General features: G+C 35.9%; 1 protein-coding gene across 1 annotated transcript in view; it reads left to right on the top strand.

The window, feature by feature from the left end:
* The window catches only part of SNX29 (sorting nexin 29), a 101,001-nt gene that overhangs the window by 60,151 nt on the left and 23,334 nt on the right, over positions 1-17,516 (top strand). The window contains exon 20 of the mRNA XM_058815770.1: positions 8,898-9,037. Within this exon, the coding sequence (XP_058671753.1) occupies positions 8,898-9,037 (140 nt within the window). The remainder of the gene's footprint in view (positions 1-8,897; positions 9,038-17,516) is intronic.

Raw genomic sequence — 17,516 nt, 5'->3', positions numbered from 1 at the left:
AGAAATACATAAATATGAAGTTTATATAAAAATAAATTTTAAGCCATTCAAATTAGAGTTTGAGTGTTAGCATTTTTGCTGTTAAGGGTTTCACATGGTGTTATTGCTGTGTAACCTCTGTCATCCATTTCTCTCCTGCAAAAGCTGATTGCCATTTTTGGTGAGCAGGACCTGTCTATTCACAGACAGCATGCCCTTAAAGCTGCTTTTAGACCAGATGATGGGGGAACAAGGTTTTTTAAGAAACACACACACCGCTCCCACATAAAATAGGTATTTGAAAATGGGAAGTATAACAATTCCTGTTTAACTAGTACATAAACAACAACAGAAGACATATGGAATGTTTGAAATAGGATGGTGCAGGAAGAATCTTAGAGGAGGAAGCAATTTCATTTTAGATTTGGCTGTTTTTCTGTCAAAATTCAGCAAAACAATTCAGGGCATCCTAAAATTTAAGTATGTGTTTGGCTTGCATTGAATCAGGAGTACAGATATATCTGCTTTTGTCCTCTATGAGATTTAGGAGCTCACAGGAACCATCTTTCATCAGATTAGTTTGTCAGTCAGACTGGCAGGGGGAGCTGAGAAGAAAGCAAAACTTGTTGTTAATGCATGTGGGACAGGGGGCTAAATAATGTTTCTTGGTACTAAGCTTTGATATCCAAAGTCTTCTAGTAGAATTGGTAGAAAATTATGACTCTGATGTTTCAGAATTGGGATACATTTATTAAAGGAGAAAAGCCTTGAAAATATAAATCCTCAAGTTATATGTTAAAAATTTGAAGTTAAATATTGCTTTCACTAATGCTACTTAGCTATGTTGTAATATAGAAGCTTAAATTCTGTATTCTTGACTTTCAAAGTAAGTAGATTTTAATTTTCAACCTTCTTAGTGGGCTTAACTAGTGTATTGACTTATTTTCATACAGTCTTTTGCCTTGTGGGTTATAGGAAAAACTGTAGCTTATATATTTGACAGATATGCTCATGCTATAGTGTGGGTGAAAGGGAGAGAAATTGACCCATTTGTATTGTGGTCAAACTGGGAAAGGAACTCCAATTAATCTCATATATGGTTGTATGTGATAATTCTATAATATACCACAGTTTTTGTGCCATTCTAAAGCCACAAAAGAAACTTTGGGTTGTAAGTTCACTGTGTTACTTTGTAGCTGAAAAGTTCAATTCTCAAAGAAACTTTAAAATAGCAATTGGGATTAAATGAATACAAATTGGTTTTCAAATATGTAACTTAGTTGTGGTACCATACAAATGGAAATAAAAATAATGTGACTCCTGGCATAGTCATTAAGATTTCTAGTCACAGCCCACCTGTTTCCTAACACTGTCACCTGCTCACTAAGGGGGAATACAGAGTATTTCAGATTTTGAATCCAGATCCTCTGGGTTTTCTACTGCATAAGACTGCAGTTGATATTTTATGTATACAGCACTTAGAAAAGAGCATTCAGTTCTTCTTCATTTCCATTTTTTTGTCATATCAGTATCCAAGAGAAGAGAAATAAGTCAGCAGGAAATGGTTGGCTTTTATATGACAAATACTTTATAGTAAATGCTTGCCATAGTGTGGCATGAAATGTCTGGGTTACCTGAAACTCGGCATGAAGGTTAAATTGAGCAGAGTGCAGAGCAGCACATTTCATTTTCAGGGCTTTAATTTAAAAGGTAAACAGTTCTCCAGCTCGTGCTTCTCCATCTCCATCAGAATGTCTCACTGAATTAATCTGTTCATTTGGTGCTCAAGGGCACCATTTCAATGAAATAGTGAATTGAGTCATTTTCTTTTCAAGTTAGAAAAATTTCCTGCTAATTGCTGTTGAAGTTTAGGAAGAAGGAATGCAGACTATTTAGGGTCTACAAAACAAAACTTTGCCTGTCAAGAGATGTTTTTATTCTTGCTGTCTTGTAATGCTATAATCAAGAGAAGCAATTTATTCTAACAAATTATTGAATATAGAGCCCATAGAAACAGTTCAGATGGTGTTGCTTTGCATCATGACATTATGGGGAAAAAAAGGAAAGTAATTTACATGCTGCTTGGACAACTGCTAGATAAAAATATGGCAGTTTTATAACAACTCATGCGTCATTTAGATATTCTAGTAGCCTCCTGGTATAAAATGAAAATATAAAAATAAATTTTCTATATTTATTTCTTATTGTGGTGGTGATGCTAAATTACCAAGTTACTTGGATTAATAAGCTTCCTTTCAGAGAAATCTTAACAGGGACACCTAATTACAAAAATAAAAGTAATACTTTTTTTTTGAATTTGAGATTTTAGCCACATTTTTCCCTTTCCTTACATATTGTTGTGCTTGATTTCACCTCTCTTCTCCTTCCCAAAATGTATTGTTTTATAAATATTGGAAAATTTTAATCTTAGTTGCTATGCAGCTTTTTGGGTAGTTGCTAGTACCAAAGATATTTATTGTTAATTTTTTAAAAAGACTACAAACTGTTAAATACTTCAGATCATGTGAAATACTGTAGGCACTTCCTGCATGAAAAATTTGGCTTTTTTCATTGTATCATTTAAAACATCTTTGCATGAAGGCACAATAAATTATGGGCACTTAATATCAATATTCCTCATTAATTCAACTTGTATTTTAGAAAACAGAACCATCCCATCAGAATGTATATGAATGAGAGTTTTGTTAAAGAAGAATCTAGAATTTTACATGAGAGTTAAGTTTTTGTTTCATTATTGATTTTTAAAGCAATTTATTGATTTTTTTTCATCACTGTAAGCTTACTGTGTATAGAAGCTTGTACATTGTAAGCAGTGTATGTAGCGTGTTTCTAAAGGATTTTGAGGCGGGTTATTTTGTTGTTATTTTAAATTCAGAGTCTGTCTTTATTGGTATTCAGGGCATTTTCAACCAGATTAAAGAATGAAATTAGGAAAGAAAACTGCAGTGTTGGAGAGAAGCACTGAACTGAGACACATTTTAACTAATATTGATAGTTATTACTGTAATATAGGCTAGTGAAAAAATGGATCTCAGTTTCATGAACTGTTGTGTTGTAGTTTGGAGAATCTCCTGAATAAAATTATAGGGTAGACTGCTAATACTTTATCTGAGGAGAAAACAGAGTGTTTCCCTATTCAATAGCTGAGCAAGAGATGAGCCCTAGGGGTCTTGCTGCAGTTTTTTATTGATGCATTTTAATTAACAGTTGATTCCTGACCAGTTGACAAATTAACACGTGGTTGGCATATGTCTTTAAATAACAAAATATTTAGATGACACTGGATTTTATTAGCATAGCATTACCAAGTTCTTTTGCTGACAGTGGCATTAACCACAACAGTAAAAAGAGATCAGTTTTAGATTTATTCTCAAGCTTTCTTTTTTCTGTTGGCATATTTAAAATGCTGCTTTGAATAAATTGGTGCTTGACTGAGGGCATTGCAGGACTGTAGCTCACACTCAGCATGTCTGCTGCTGGCTGGGTTTGCAGCAATGCCTTTTTCAAACTCCTTTATCTAAAAGCACTTTTCTGGTACCATTGAAATGAACCCAGAGCTGGAGATGGAAATGCATCAGCTATTTTAGTAGAGAAACACAGAGTAATAATTACAATTATGTACTAAATCTCTGTTTAAAGGAAAATAGATTTCTTTTCAAAACTGACAGTTCCTTGATTTCTTCTTTGTATCTCATTCTCTTAAATTGCTGTTTGTTCCACTGAACAGTAAATGGACAAAAAAATCTCACACTGGGATGGGGAAAATGACAATTTCATGTATTGTATCCCTTTGTTATGTTGTATAATGCTGGTCTGGTTCTGCCATACAGAATCTGGCAATACAAGTAAGATGGAAATTTAAAGTTTATATAGTTTCAATAATTTTGAGATGATTTTTGTGTAATATTGTGACATCTGGTATATTTAGGTTTGGAAACTGTACCTTCCTAAAAGTTTTATGATGCTATGTTTAATAGATACTTAAGGACACATGTACTGAAGTTTTATTTTACTGTGATCTGTGAAAAGGTGTCAGTCTGTAAAGTGAATATTTGCTATATAACTTTTAATTACAACTAGTGAGAATGACTCAGCAATTGAATATTTAATTAGCTCCCATCTCAGCTTCTGACTGCCAGCTTCATTTTGAGGTTAGCATTTGGTGCCTCATAAATAGATAAAAACTGATATGATAATTTTGCTAAGACTAGTTGGCCAAAATGATGGAAAAGATTAGGCTACATTAGAATAACCTGAGTTTATTTCTGCATTTGCAGGTTCAACTTTGAATAGCATTATTGTCAGCTTCATTTAGGATGGGATGCATTGTGTGGTATCAGAGGCTGATTAAAGTCCTAAAGCCATATTTGCTTTTATTTCATATTTCCTTTTGTCTTAATTGAGCTTGGTTGAGCCCTCAGCTGTTTTGTTGTTTGATTTTGTTTGGGTTGTCTTTTCCCCTGTGCTACCAGCAGGAGGTTGGTTAAATGCTAAGTGATGGTTAGAACCTCAGGAGCAGCAAGTTTGATGTTGATTGCAGCAGCACCAAGCCCAGAATCTAAAAGTGTTTTATCTGTCCCTAAATCATGGCAGGTAACCATGGCAATCATAGCATTTCCAAAAGCTCCTGGAAAATATTTGAAACATCTTAAGCGAGCTGTCCCATTAATAATGAAGAATATCAGTGTTTCACCATCTGTTCCATACTAGCAGTGTGTATAAAAGACCAGCAGTTGTGTGAAACAATTTAAACTGCAAGTGGGAATGAACTTGGCTTGTAATGAAAAACTGCAAAAGAACATGATATAAAATATGGTGCATCAAGACTCTGCTTCTTGGTTTTACACCTTAACAGCATCTTCTAATATATGTTGAGACTCTATAACTTTTCCATTATCTATTACAATATTTAGATATTTGTAATTTGATACTAGGATTTTGCTATGGGCAGAAGAGACGTGGCAAATTATCAGTCAAAAAGAAGCTCATACAACATTTTGGGAGACATGAATTGCAGATTAAAAATATTTTACCAGATGTGTTTTGATGCTTCTGTAATCTGAAGAAGTTTTTTGCTTGTTAACTGAAATTTTGTGGTCTCTTAATCAAAACTATGTGCTCTTGAACTGTAGGTTAGTAAATTACTTTCACTCTAGTGCAGAAACAGTAGCACCTTTATTTTTTTAGAAAATATGCCTGAAAACTTCAGTGAAAAAGTGGGTCTTAATATTTAAGTACTGCTAATTTATCTTTCTGTGTATGTATTTGTTTCCCTAAAAATGAAAGTGTGAAATCTAACCTTTAATAATGTGAAAATGCAAAGGTTTCTTGCAAATATATTGATAATTTTAACGAAATTACTTTGTCCTCAAAGTACATTTCACGTCAAGTGTATGTAAATGTGTTTATTGAACCTTAGGGGAAGATCTTTGCTGTTTTCTGTGTGAGTACAAATGCAAATGTAGGCTTCTATCAACTCATAAAATCACCAAAGATGTATACTAAAAGTAGGAGGTGGGAGTCACTGATACAAACCCACAGCAAAAAATTTCCCTGTATTTTTTGCTTGTAAATAAAAGTAGGTGTTTGTTTACAAGTTGGAATGTATAAAGTACTATCTAGATTTCTGCTGGGGATAATTGGGCCCAATGAAAAGAAGGTTATAGGTACCTTTTTGTAATTTAAGACTGAAAAAATTGGCCAGGCTTTGAGCCAGTTGTGTTTTTCTGTTACCAGTTGTTCTGTTTACTATATTGTGACAAAACCTCTTTATTACTGCAACAGCTTGGCAGTAACAGCTCTGTGCTAAAATCATTGCTCTGAGTAGCCAACCTGCTGTTGCAAAATGCACGTTTAATGATAAAGTGCAGACCTGGAGCTGAATCATTTTGACCTTGCTTTACATTGCTTCTGGTGAGGACAACGAGCCTTAGTACATGGTACAGAATTTCATGGTAGATTGCTTGGTGTTTGTTTTACAGATCAAATTCATGTCAGAGTAAAAGAACATTTTAAACTGTTTTCAGGCTGGGTTTTTATTTCTGGGGTGTTTTGCCTTTTTCTTAGACAAATGGCAGAAAAATAGCCATGTTATGAGCATTAATTTGTTCAGCTGTAAACAGCAAAAAGTGCCTTCCCTAAGCATGTCCTGGCAGTCTTAATTAGAAAAGTCCTTTGTTTTCTGTAGTCAAGGAGACTCTTTAGAGTAACATAAGGGATGGAAAGTACCTACATTCAGCATTTGGCTCCATGTCTATAACAAAGTCCTTCCTGTGAAAGATGTTTTTTGTTAAACACATTTGCAGTACAGAAATAATACTAAAGGAATGCAACTTCTGCTTAAGAGAAAACTTAAACATAATTGAAATAATTTCAGAATTGAAAATACTGTTGTGGAAGATTTGTGACCAAAAAAACTTCAGAACTGAAAAAGCTGGGAATGTGGTATTTAACAATGGAGCTTTTATTGTGAAAACGTAACTGAGAGCAGCCAAGGAACAGAATGAACAAGTGCAGTGAGGGTGAGGCAGCTCTGGGAGGGCTCTGAGCTGGGAGTGGCTCCTGGAGCAAAGCAGGATTGTCCTGCCCATGGTACAGCCTGGCAGCACCTGGGGCAGGGGGGCTCAGGTGCCAAATGTCCCCTCTGCTCACGTGGTTAAAGCTTCCAGAACCAAAGCCCTTCCACAAACTTTGTTTTCTTCCCAGACATCTCCCATGAGTCCCTGCCTTGTCTTCATGCCCATGCAGCTGGTGGCAGCAAAGGAGTGTCCTTTCAGTGGGGCTTTAAATCCTCAGAGAGGAGAGAGGGGAACACAAGGGTTCCTTGAGCCTCACCAAAAAATCCAGTGGGAACTAAAATCTTAGTGAAAAGAAAAAAAAGTAGTTACATAGGTGCTATTCAATGCTAATTGTTTAATTAGCATTGAAGAACACATTTATTTATTATTATAGTTCCATTTTGTGGTAATATTATGTGACATCATGAATTAAAATGTTTGGTTTAATGTTCCCAACAGCTTGTCTAGCTTCAGTTGCACAGATTTGTCCTCCTGCAGCAGGGCAGGGGGCAGGCTCTGCTCTGCTCTGTCCCAGCAGCTGCTCTCAGCCCTGGGAGCTGGGCAGGCGACCCTGCAGAGGGGCCTGGGGGCATTTCCATCACCACAACTTTGTTGGTTTAATAGAGGATGAGTTTCAAATCACTTGCAACACAACTGGTGTGTATGTTGCTGAAAGAATGTGACTGATAAAAATGAAATAGCAATGTATATAATATATAGTTTTTTTTTAATTTTCACTTAGATCTCCATTGAATTAATTTATTTGATTAATGAATACATTAATTAATTTTTCATTACATTACTACATTGAATGAATGTATTAATGTAGAACTGGAATGTTAAAACAGGACTGGACATCTGTGTAAGTTGATATGTAGAAAACAAAATTAAAATTAATCTGTATATGTTTTGGAATTTAATGAATTTAATTAAACATCGTAAGCACTGCTTAAGTTTTTGAAGTCTGTAAGTATGGATGTCTTCAGCAGTTTCTTACATCTTACTCTGTTATGTCCCTACAATTATGTCCGATTTGTTATTCCTAAAAATATGCCTGTTCCTGGTAACTTCTAATGAGAGGGAAGAACAGAATGTCAGTGAAGGTTCTAGGAATGCTACAGCAAATTCCTCCTGAACTTGAAGGAGGATCCCTGCTTTGATGGTGTTGTTCTGTTCTATCTAGGGAAGCAATAACCTTCAGATTTGCATCCCCTGCATGGCAGCATGGGCTGAACCTTTTCCATTCAATGAATTTATTCAGTGTTGTCAAATGTATTTATGGTGTTTTGTTGGCGGCTTTGGTTTTTCCCCCCCAAGAAACAAGAATAAATTTCAATTCCTTTTCTTACAGACATAAATAATACAGGTTGGATAGACACATCTGTTAGATAATGGTTGTTTTTGAGAGCTGTAGCTGTCTAATAATAGGTTTGGCTTTGTGCCTGAAGAACATCCTGTGCCATTTAACCAGGTGAGCTGTGCCAGCCTGCCTGAGACAGAGCATAAAGCATCCAGCCCCTGATGGCAGTGTGAACCTGGGAGAGCTCCCTGTTCCTGGGAAATGTGGCACCTTTAGATTATAGTCCATGTCATTGTCATCCCTCACAGGGAAAAGGTTTCAATGACATGGAAGTTATGGGATGCCTGGCATCTTGGTTGGGATAAACTTTTCACTTCTAGGTCCATCAGCAGAACGTGAAGTTTATAGAACTATTCTATTTATTTGGGCCAACAGAGTATAATATCCTGGATGTAAAATGCTACAGAAACTTCAGTAAAACATTTTAATGAGAGGTGTGATATAATATTTAAAAAAATCTATATGAAGACATCATCACAAAATTACAATTTAATAACATAAAAATACTGGACAAATACTTGACCAGTCTGGAGTTTGTGAACCCAACATCTAACAAGTGTGAATTGGGGTGACATTGTGGGAGTAAGTCAGCATTTCCTCCTGCAAAGACTGTTGATTCTGGATATCAAAAAACATGGCATAAATTTTTATGCCACAGCCTCTGTGCTGCTGTGCTGCTCTGCCTCTCTAAGATTGCAGTGGTTTATGGTCCAGAGAAGACAGATTCTGCCAGGGAGAGGATCTGACATCCTGTCAGTGGATGTTTTTGTGACACAGGTTTTATTAGGATTCATGATTTTCCTTTATCTCTAAGGTCAGAGTCAAGGGATTTTTGCGTATTGCCATAACATATTTATATAGCCATAATAACAGAGATCTTCAAAATAAAGATTTTTAGGCTTACCAGGACTGTTTAGTTATATGATGAAGTTGAGAAACATGTTCTTTGTGCCATTTATATTTTTCCTCTCTATTTTTAGGATGCAAAGTTTGTAGAAGAGCGACGCAAGCAGCTACAAAATTACCTAAGGAATGTAATGAACAAAATTATTCAAACTGTGCCAGAATTCACAGCCAATCCCAAAAAAGAGACACTTATTCAGCTGATGCCCTTTTTTCTGTAAGTATCTGTCAAGTACTCAAGAAAATATTAAGGCTTTTTCATCACAGATTAATTTAAAATATAATGCCAGCATCTCTAAAATCTTTAAATCAGTGCTTTTTTGAAAATAGAAGGCTCCTGTTCAGATTGCAGGTGCTTTTTTTATATTTAAAGAAATATATGAGAAACAGTATTATTTTTGTTTATTTAAATGGGGATTTTGAATGAAAGTCACAGTGTAAAGCTTTCAGAAATAGCTAATGACTTTAAAATCTGCATCCATACATGCTCTTTAAACATTAGGTATTTTCAATTTATTTTATTTGGTCTTCCTTAGTTTTGTGGTTTTTTTTTTTTTTTTTTGCTTCTGTGGGGTTTCTATTATTTTTTAACCTTTGTTTTGGATGGGGGTAGAACAGTATTAAGGTCCTTACTAACCAAATAAAAAAGTCAAGCTGTTGAGCTCTTTTTAGCTGAATTTTGCAGTCTGCTGATGCATGTTTGATTTCATTAATGTTCAAGTTAAATATGTCCAGAAATAACAGTTGTCTGTTAAATTTTGATATACCTTTGATGTACCATCACACAAGGCGTATAATCTGGTAAAGCTGTCCCTTTTCCCTTTAAACTCATTTCTTCATGTATTTGTAAATATTTAAAACTATTTAGGAAAAAATACTAATGTAAATTTGTTTTTGAAAATCGTGTTCTTTCACTAGTAATTTTTCAGTGTAATGGTTCGTCAGTCCTACACCTGCACAAATTATGTATAGGTTGAACACTCATTTACAGTAAGTCCTCGTGTGAAATTTGCTGTCCAGGCGCCTCTGCACAGGGATTGTGCATCCATGCCTGTGAACCCATGGGTGGATTCATTTGCAGCTTCAAGACCAATTTCAAATGAATATGTTTCATCACAGCACACATATTTAGTTGTATTATTGCCTGGTCTTTTGTAGTGTGTGTCAGATTTTCAAGTTGAAATTGCATTTCAAGAAAGCTCTATTTATTAGAAAATGTAATAGATGAGTGGAAGAATGCCAAGATACATTTTGTGGCATTCATGAGTTTCCAATTTTTCTGTGGATTTGAAGTCAATTTGATGAGACATCTTGCTGATGGTGTTATAAATGGTGAAGTGATGTTTGTGGGGAAAACTTCTTAAGAGACTTGTCTTTTGCTCCCTAAGAACTTATTGTCTAGAATTTGACTAAGAGCTGAGAAATGGAGAGATGGAGATGGTTTAAAGTTCCAGTTGAGGTGCCCATGTGTAGCTTTTTTTGGAGCAATTTAAAATAAGTTATCTTTCATGTTGTAATTGGTTTTGTTTTTTAAAGAAGAGAGGGGCAAATATCAAATACATTTGCAATTGTAAAGTGAAATTGTAAATGCCATTATACTCCTCTTTTTGTGGGTTTTAAAAAATCTTAATACACTATTGTTAGAAAAGTAATTTATTACACTATTTTTTGGTTCCGACAAATTCCATTTCCAGAACAGTATATTTATAATCTCTTGGCCACTTGTGTCTAAAGCAGGAGGGGAGAAAAGTGTCCTCTTACTCCTCAGCCCTAAACAATGGCTTTCTGATACTTAGTTTTATCTCTTTTCTAAGTGTGTAAGTAGAATTTAGATCTCACGTTTCTGTTCATTAAAAGAAGTGCCAGGTATGGGGACCTGCACGGGACCAGATTAAAATCACAATTCCTGTAATGGGTTCTGCCACTGCTGCACAAGTCTTGAGTGAGTACCATGTCCCTGTTATAAAACCCTCCAACTCTATTTCTTCTAATAAATGTAATGTAGGGAGAGAGTCAATCAATTTCACAGAAAGAGCACAGTTTTATTGAGAGCACATTTAAGTTCCAACATTCTATGGGTACAATTTAGTTAGTGAAGCATTGTGTTACAAAATAATGCAGTTATCTCTAAAGAGAGAGATTTGCTGAAAAAAATTGGCCAACACTATTTATCACCCATTCCTAAACACCCCTGTGATGCACTGCACTGCTGATAACCCTGGTGTGGGTGTTCCACAGGTGGCAAAAAACCTTTATTTTTGGAAGTTTTTTTTAAAGTTTGGCCATTTCATAATTCTTAACACATTGCATGAGAGAATGGATTGGAATGTTCTGTGATATCTGGACATTATGGCAGAGATTCTGTTCCTACATGTATCTGTGAATTATTTCCTGAGAACTTTTTCTTATATAACATGTGTATCAGCATTCTCTCTTGGCTAGAGTAGATAGTTTTCTCAGGGAATACTAGTGGGATTCTGGAAAAATTCAGCTGTTGAGCAAAATAACTACATTCTTCATCTACAGCAGCAGACAAAATGGCTTTTTAATGCATTTTACTACTGAGATATCAGACTCTTCTGCAGCTACAGCAGCAGCATTAAATTAATAAAAAGAACCTTTCTAAAATGTGCTCCTTCTGTCAGTGTCTGAAAGTGCCATCATTTCTAGACTATTTGAACTCTCCATGGCCTTTATTATCTGAGAGTCATGACCTGGCACTTCTGGGGGTTTAAAAAGCATCTGAAAGAAAATGCATTTCAGTTCCACTTCAGATTGCCAACTTCTCCAGTATTATCTTTCCATAATCGATTTTGAGCTTCATCAACAGGAGATCTGAAATATCTTGGAGTCTGTGAATTGTTTATTACTTTAATCAATTGTAACCTTTGTACTGTACTTGCAATTACTATATCCTGTTAGGTTTAATAATATTTTATTGTAAAACACTGTAAATACATACAGAAATTCTGATATATTTAATTTTTCTCTGTAGCACAAATGTATGTACAGTTAGTTGCATCTTTATCAGTGAAGGAGTAATTACAAAACATTGAGTTATTAGTCCTAGGACTGTGCTGTAGGCAGTAGTGGTACTTCAGTCTGGGGAAAAAAATTACAGTCCTGATATGCATAAAAAATCTCCAGAGCATTAGATCTGTCTGTTAGGATGTGAGGGGGTAGAATGTAAGAAAATGAAGATAGTGCAGAAGGAGAAGGTAATCTCTCCCGAGGAGTTGCAGCTGTACTAATCACCAAAGATTAGGAGCAGGCCTGCCCTGAACAGGCCACAGCTGTGTCCAATGAGGATGAGTGCTATAAAAGAGTGGGTGAGCTGGGTGAGGAGAGAGTTGGAGTTTGGCTCTGCTGTGAGGAAGGAGGAGTCAGTGCTGTGAGGAGTTGCCCATGAGAAATCACCAAGAAGGTATGGGAGCTTTGTAATAAGATGACATTAGGAAGCAATGAAATGTAAAATAAAAATAATTATTTGGTCTTATAGAGTTTCTTCTCACTCCAAAATTACGTGACCAGGCTTCAGTGTGCAAATGAAAAATCCCATGAAGTTTGTCTCATTAGGCGTCCTATGGATAGAAATTATAGGGTCAGTTTAATTAATCACTTTTAAGACCTGATTGTGATCCTAAAATATGATTTTGGTGAGCAGAACATAAGATTAATATCTCTAAGACTGAATACGCTGTTAATGAATATTGCCTAAAATTTTTCTTGTTTGTTCCTTTTGGAATTCCTCCCTTTCAAGGGCAGTGATTCCATACAGTCAGGCACAGATCTGACAAGGAAGAACATTTACATTGATCTGTATGAAACAGCCTGGCACTCTTACAGAGGAAAGAGGTTTTTTTATTTTGAAACTCAGGTAACAGTTTGCAGTACAATGATGTGATGGGTTTGCTACATTTCTTCCCATCGTGGTATCAAATGCTCCTTGTGACTTGTGGAAGTGTCTCTTGTTCTGAATCCTTGTGCTGTGAACTGTCATTGATGTATTTTTTCTTTTGTCAGTCTCTACCACTTGTAATCTCAGTTTGTATGTTTTTCAGTTTTGATTCTGTGTTGGCTCAGTCACAGGATTGGTCAAAGAGTTTCCCTTAGAGTTCATTTTCATGTCTTAATATAAAAAATAGATTCTGACTCTGCTAATTTGTCAGTTTACATGCTGAATAAAAAATTCTTTGCAGTAATAAAATTGACATCAGAAGACAAATTTTCAGTCCATGTGGAGCAGTACCTAAATCAAGAATTGGCACTGCTGAATTAGATTGCTACATCTGCTGGCTGGTGAAGGCCTTCCTGCTAATACTTACTAAATGAACATTTATTTGCACTTATTGGTTCACTATGGATAAACAAAGCTGGTTATAACAAGTGCAGTTGTGTTTTAATCACATTTTTATCAATATGAAAAATTATCACACACTCTTAGCTCTCTGTAAATATATATAAAAACAGAAGGGATCTTTGGCAACAAGAATCACATTTCTTTGGACTGAATTATTGAGTCTTTCAATATAAACCTTTACATAGATTATATATTTCCAGTCTGTAAGAAGCTAAAAGCTTTAAAAAGTTGGGAAAAAGAATTCTGAAGTTCTGTGATGGTCCAATTTTCTGTCGCTCTGGTTTCTGTATCAATTGTCCTAATTTTGTAGAAGAGATTTTCTTTCCAACGTCTTCATAATGGGCACAAACTGAAATGCAGGGAAAGTAATAAAACCCTTTTTTTCCCCACTGTGAGGGAGATGGAACCCTCCAGCAGTTTGCCCAGAGGCTGCTCACACTCCATGCTTGGATTTGGCAGGACCCCGCCCTGGGCAGCCCTGTGGGATTGGCTCAGTGATCCCCATGGGTGCCTTCCAACCTCAAATCTTCTGTAAATCTGGAATATAATCTTAACCTGAGCTGTGCTTTACATCCACCCTGCACAAAGAAGCGTTGGCTAAATTACAGCTGCTCACACAATGTTTGTTACCGGTGAGCAAAGTCTGAACGTGGGAAGCTCCTAAACACAGACCCCACTTGGTAGCTGTGCAGAGAATTATCCCACTTTGCTGGTTCTTTTGCATTGGCAGTGCAAATGTTTGGATAAAAATGCGTGCAAGAATGGTATAAACACAATTTGGTGAATGTTTTCAGGAATTGCTGTGCTAAGTACTTTATCTCATACTGTAGGCCACAGGTACATGCTACAGTGGTTTCTAAATAACAATTTTATGTTCTGCTGAGCTGCAAAGCTGGACATTTATTCCCTTGTGGGAGCTGCTCAGATGCTTTAACAAAAGCAGAGTCTGCTCAGTAAATCACCAGCAGGTTCTGTTGTCTGCAGGATGTTTTTGAACACCAAAGAGTCATCAGTTCTTTGTGATGATTAGAGGATTGTAATTTTCAAAAAAATATGTTGTCTCCATTTCCCCTGGGTGACATTACTAGGAGCATATTTGATAGCATAAGTTGTGTTCTTAGGTGTTCTGTGTGAGTTGTCTTTGAGTCACCAAGTTAAGTGGTAGTGAAAAAAAAATACTATTTCTACCTCTTTCTCATTTTGTAAAATGTTTCCACTCTCTTAGAAGGTAAAGTTATGAGAAATGTGATGGAGAGAGACTGATAGGCAAACTTCAGTGCCAGCCAATCAGTAACTCAAACAAGGATGTCATCCTGGGAATACTCCTCTCAGATTTATTTAGCACTAAACTGTGTTAAAAGGCAAGTATCTGCTTTTGGTCTTGCAGACAATGAAGTTAAAATACTGTAGACAAATAGATGTTTGTTCTCAAAGAATTGAAGAATTTTAGTTTGGTTTGGATTTGGCAGTTTTCTCATCTCTGTTTCAGTTGCACCTGTCAGTGTGTCATTGAGAACATTTAAATGTATATATTAGAGGTATTATGGGAGATAAAAAGAACATTAACTTCTCTACAATACCATTACAAGTATTAAAATGTTGTTGCCAAGCAAAAATGAAATAAATCTTCTAGAAAAGTTACTGTGAGGCACCTGTAAATGTTGTATTTCTGGGTTCATTTTAAAGAAATTGACAATTGACCCTTTCAAAGTTAGGTTTGAGATGCTTTAGAGGGATAAAAACATTTGCTCAAAGTTAAGTACAGATTAGTGTAACAATTATATTTCACTCAATGACTTCATCCCCACAAGGGATAGGTCATGTACAGCAGATGTGGCACAGTTTTAGTGTGAAGAATCAACATAAACCTTTTCACAGAAACATGAATATTAGTTAAAATAAGATTTTTGAATACACAGACATGAATGTATTTGCATATGAAGATAGAGGTGTGACTGTTGTGCTGTTATTGCATCTTCAGGTAAACAATAAGTGAAAGGCAAACAAGCAATGCCTGAAATTCTGTAAAATAATATTGAAGCAAAGTAAGGAAGTTTTAAATACAATTTTGAATTGGTTGATTTCTCAAAAACTGAGTGGGTGATGGCATAACACTTCTTAAACAGAACAAGAGGACACAGTCTCAAGCTATGTCAGGGAAGGTACAGGTTGGATATTAGGAAAAAATTTTTCACTGAAAGAAGAATAAAATACTGGAATGCTCTTGCCAGGGAGGTGGTAGAATCACCATCTCTGGATGTGCTTAAAGACAGACTGGACATGGCACTTGGTGCTATAGGCTAGTTGAGGTGTTGGGGCATAGGTTGGATTCTCATCTTAGAGGTCTCTTCCAACCTCATCATTCTGTGATTCTGTGAACCATCAGGGTGCACATCTGTGCCTTTACTGGAATGAGTGGCAGCCCTCAGCTGGGTCACCCTGCAGTGCTGGGGGGCAGCCTGTGCCTGGCTCCAGTGCCCCCAGCACACCCAGCTGTGCTGTGTAACAGGAATCACCTCTCTGATAGAATAGGTACTCTGGAATAAAATTTACATGAGCAAACTAGAAATAGCATTTGCTTAAATATGGGACTTTTAATTAGTAAAGCACCTTCTAATGCCTGAAACGTGCTAATGAAACTAATTTATTGCTACATTAATTGATTGATCTAATGTAGAGACATTACACAATATTTATCTTTCAGTTGAGCTGTGTTGCCAAGCACTGATGATTGTTGAAGTAAAAATATCTTAGATATCTAAAGTTTGATGATCGTGTTCAGATAATGCAGGAAGTTTCAGTGCAAAAATGTGATATTCTTTTGTGGAATTCTTGTTGGTGGTAGAATTAAAATACTTGAATTTGAGTGGATTGTTTTTAACAAACATAGAGTTGTCTCACTGTTATTCTTGGATTCTGCATTCCTCACTCTGTAACTGACAGTTTTGGTTTTAGTCTTTCATAACCTATGATGCTTGACATCAGACTTAAAAAAAGCATCATGCATGTTTTGATCTAAGTGAAATATGAAGAAGTAGGGCAAAAATTGTTTGGTCAAAGTATATGAAAATTCAAACTTTCATCTCTTTCCCTTCTGCAAGAATTGCTTGTTGTGTTCTGTGGTTTTGCACATTTTGAAGATGTGTATTACATGGCATTCTTCAAATGTCTTAGATTTTTCCTTTCCCTGCTCTGCGTAGTTGAGAGGGAAAAGAGGAAAGAAAAAAATACATCAGGAGGAATAGAAAGAGTGATAAAGTGGGCAAGAAAATGCAGGAATAAAGAGACATGGGATCCCTGATGTTAAAAGCAAGAGAGGTTGAGAACACTAAGTACCTGTGGATAAACACTGGTACTTCAGGCTTACTGGAGTCATTTGGCTTATACGGCTGGTTTTATCCAAACATATGGAGATGATATGATTGGAGGTTTTCATTTTACAATGGATCTATCTGGGCTTTGACAGGTGATTTGTGAAATAATTAAAGCTTTGTATAAGACATGAAAAACTGAAACACATTCCCATTGATTATTCAAGTGTGTTAGGGAGCATTTACTGCAACTCTGCTGCTGCTTTGCACAGGGTAAAGAGCTGTCCTGCATCCTCTGATTTTGTTCTTACCAGTGGTTTGTCTTTTTAAATGGTTGGAACAAGTTCTGAAATCTTTGACCTGAGCTGGGGAAGGGTAGTTACCATGTCAATACCATTCATAGCAGTCCCAATCTTCAGGCAGTTGCTGTAGATGGAAATATATTCCAAATACCATCAGCACTTATGATATTTTCTGACTTCAACTTGGTTCTGCTGTTGGTAGTTTTACAGAAGTTACCAGTCAAGTTACTGCTCCCTGGAATTTAAATGACATTTTTTTTCAGGAAGAATATTTTGCATAGTCCCTATTGATTTGCATGAGGCTTATAGAATAACCAAGATATGCCTTTTTTATCAAAACATTGTAATCCTTTACATGTCAGATAAAAACTAAAAGTCAAAATTTGGAGTCAGAATATATGTTTTGAGATCTTTAAAACGATTTTGTAGTTGCTGATTTTCTTCTCAATTGTTAAAGTAAAAAGGACTAGAAAATATGTTTGGTTTTCTTAGTTCTTTATTTCTCTCAGCTGCATTTCTATAGGTTGTTTCTTTTCCAGCAGGTGGTCTTATTAAATTTGCCAGCAGTGCCCAATGCAAATAAGTTTTATTCAGGTGAAAGAATCTGTTTATGTCTCTTGAAGTTTTCTTCCTTTTGCTACCATTTCTTGCTCTCACTTGCATTTTCTCAGTCTTGCACCACCGAGTCAGAAGTGTTTGGGTATTCACAAGTACAATTGCAAG

The sequence above is a fragment of the Ammospiza caudacuta genome, chromosome 17, assembly GCF_027887145.1.
Source record: "Ammospiza caudacuta isolate bAmmCau1 chromosome 17, bAmmCau1.pri, whole genome shotgun sequence".
Lineage (NCBI taxonomy): Eukaryota > Metazoa > Chordata > Aves > Passeriformes > Passerellidae > Ammospiza > Ammospiza caudacuta.
This window is presented reverse-complemented; position numbering and strand designations above follow the sequence as displayed.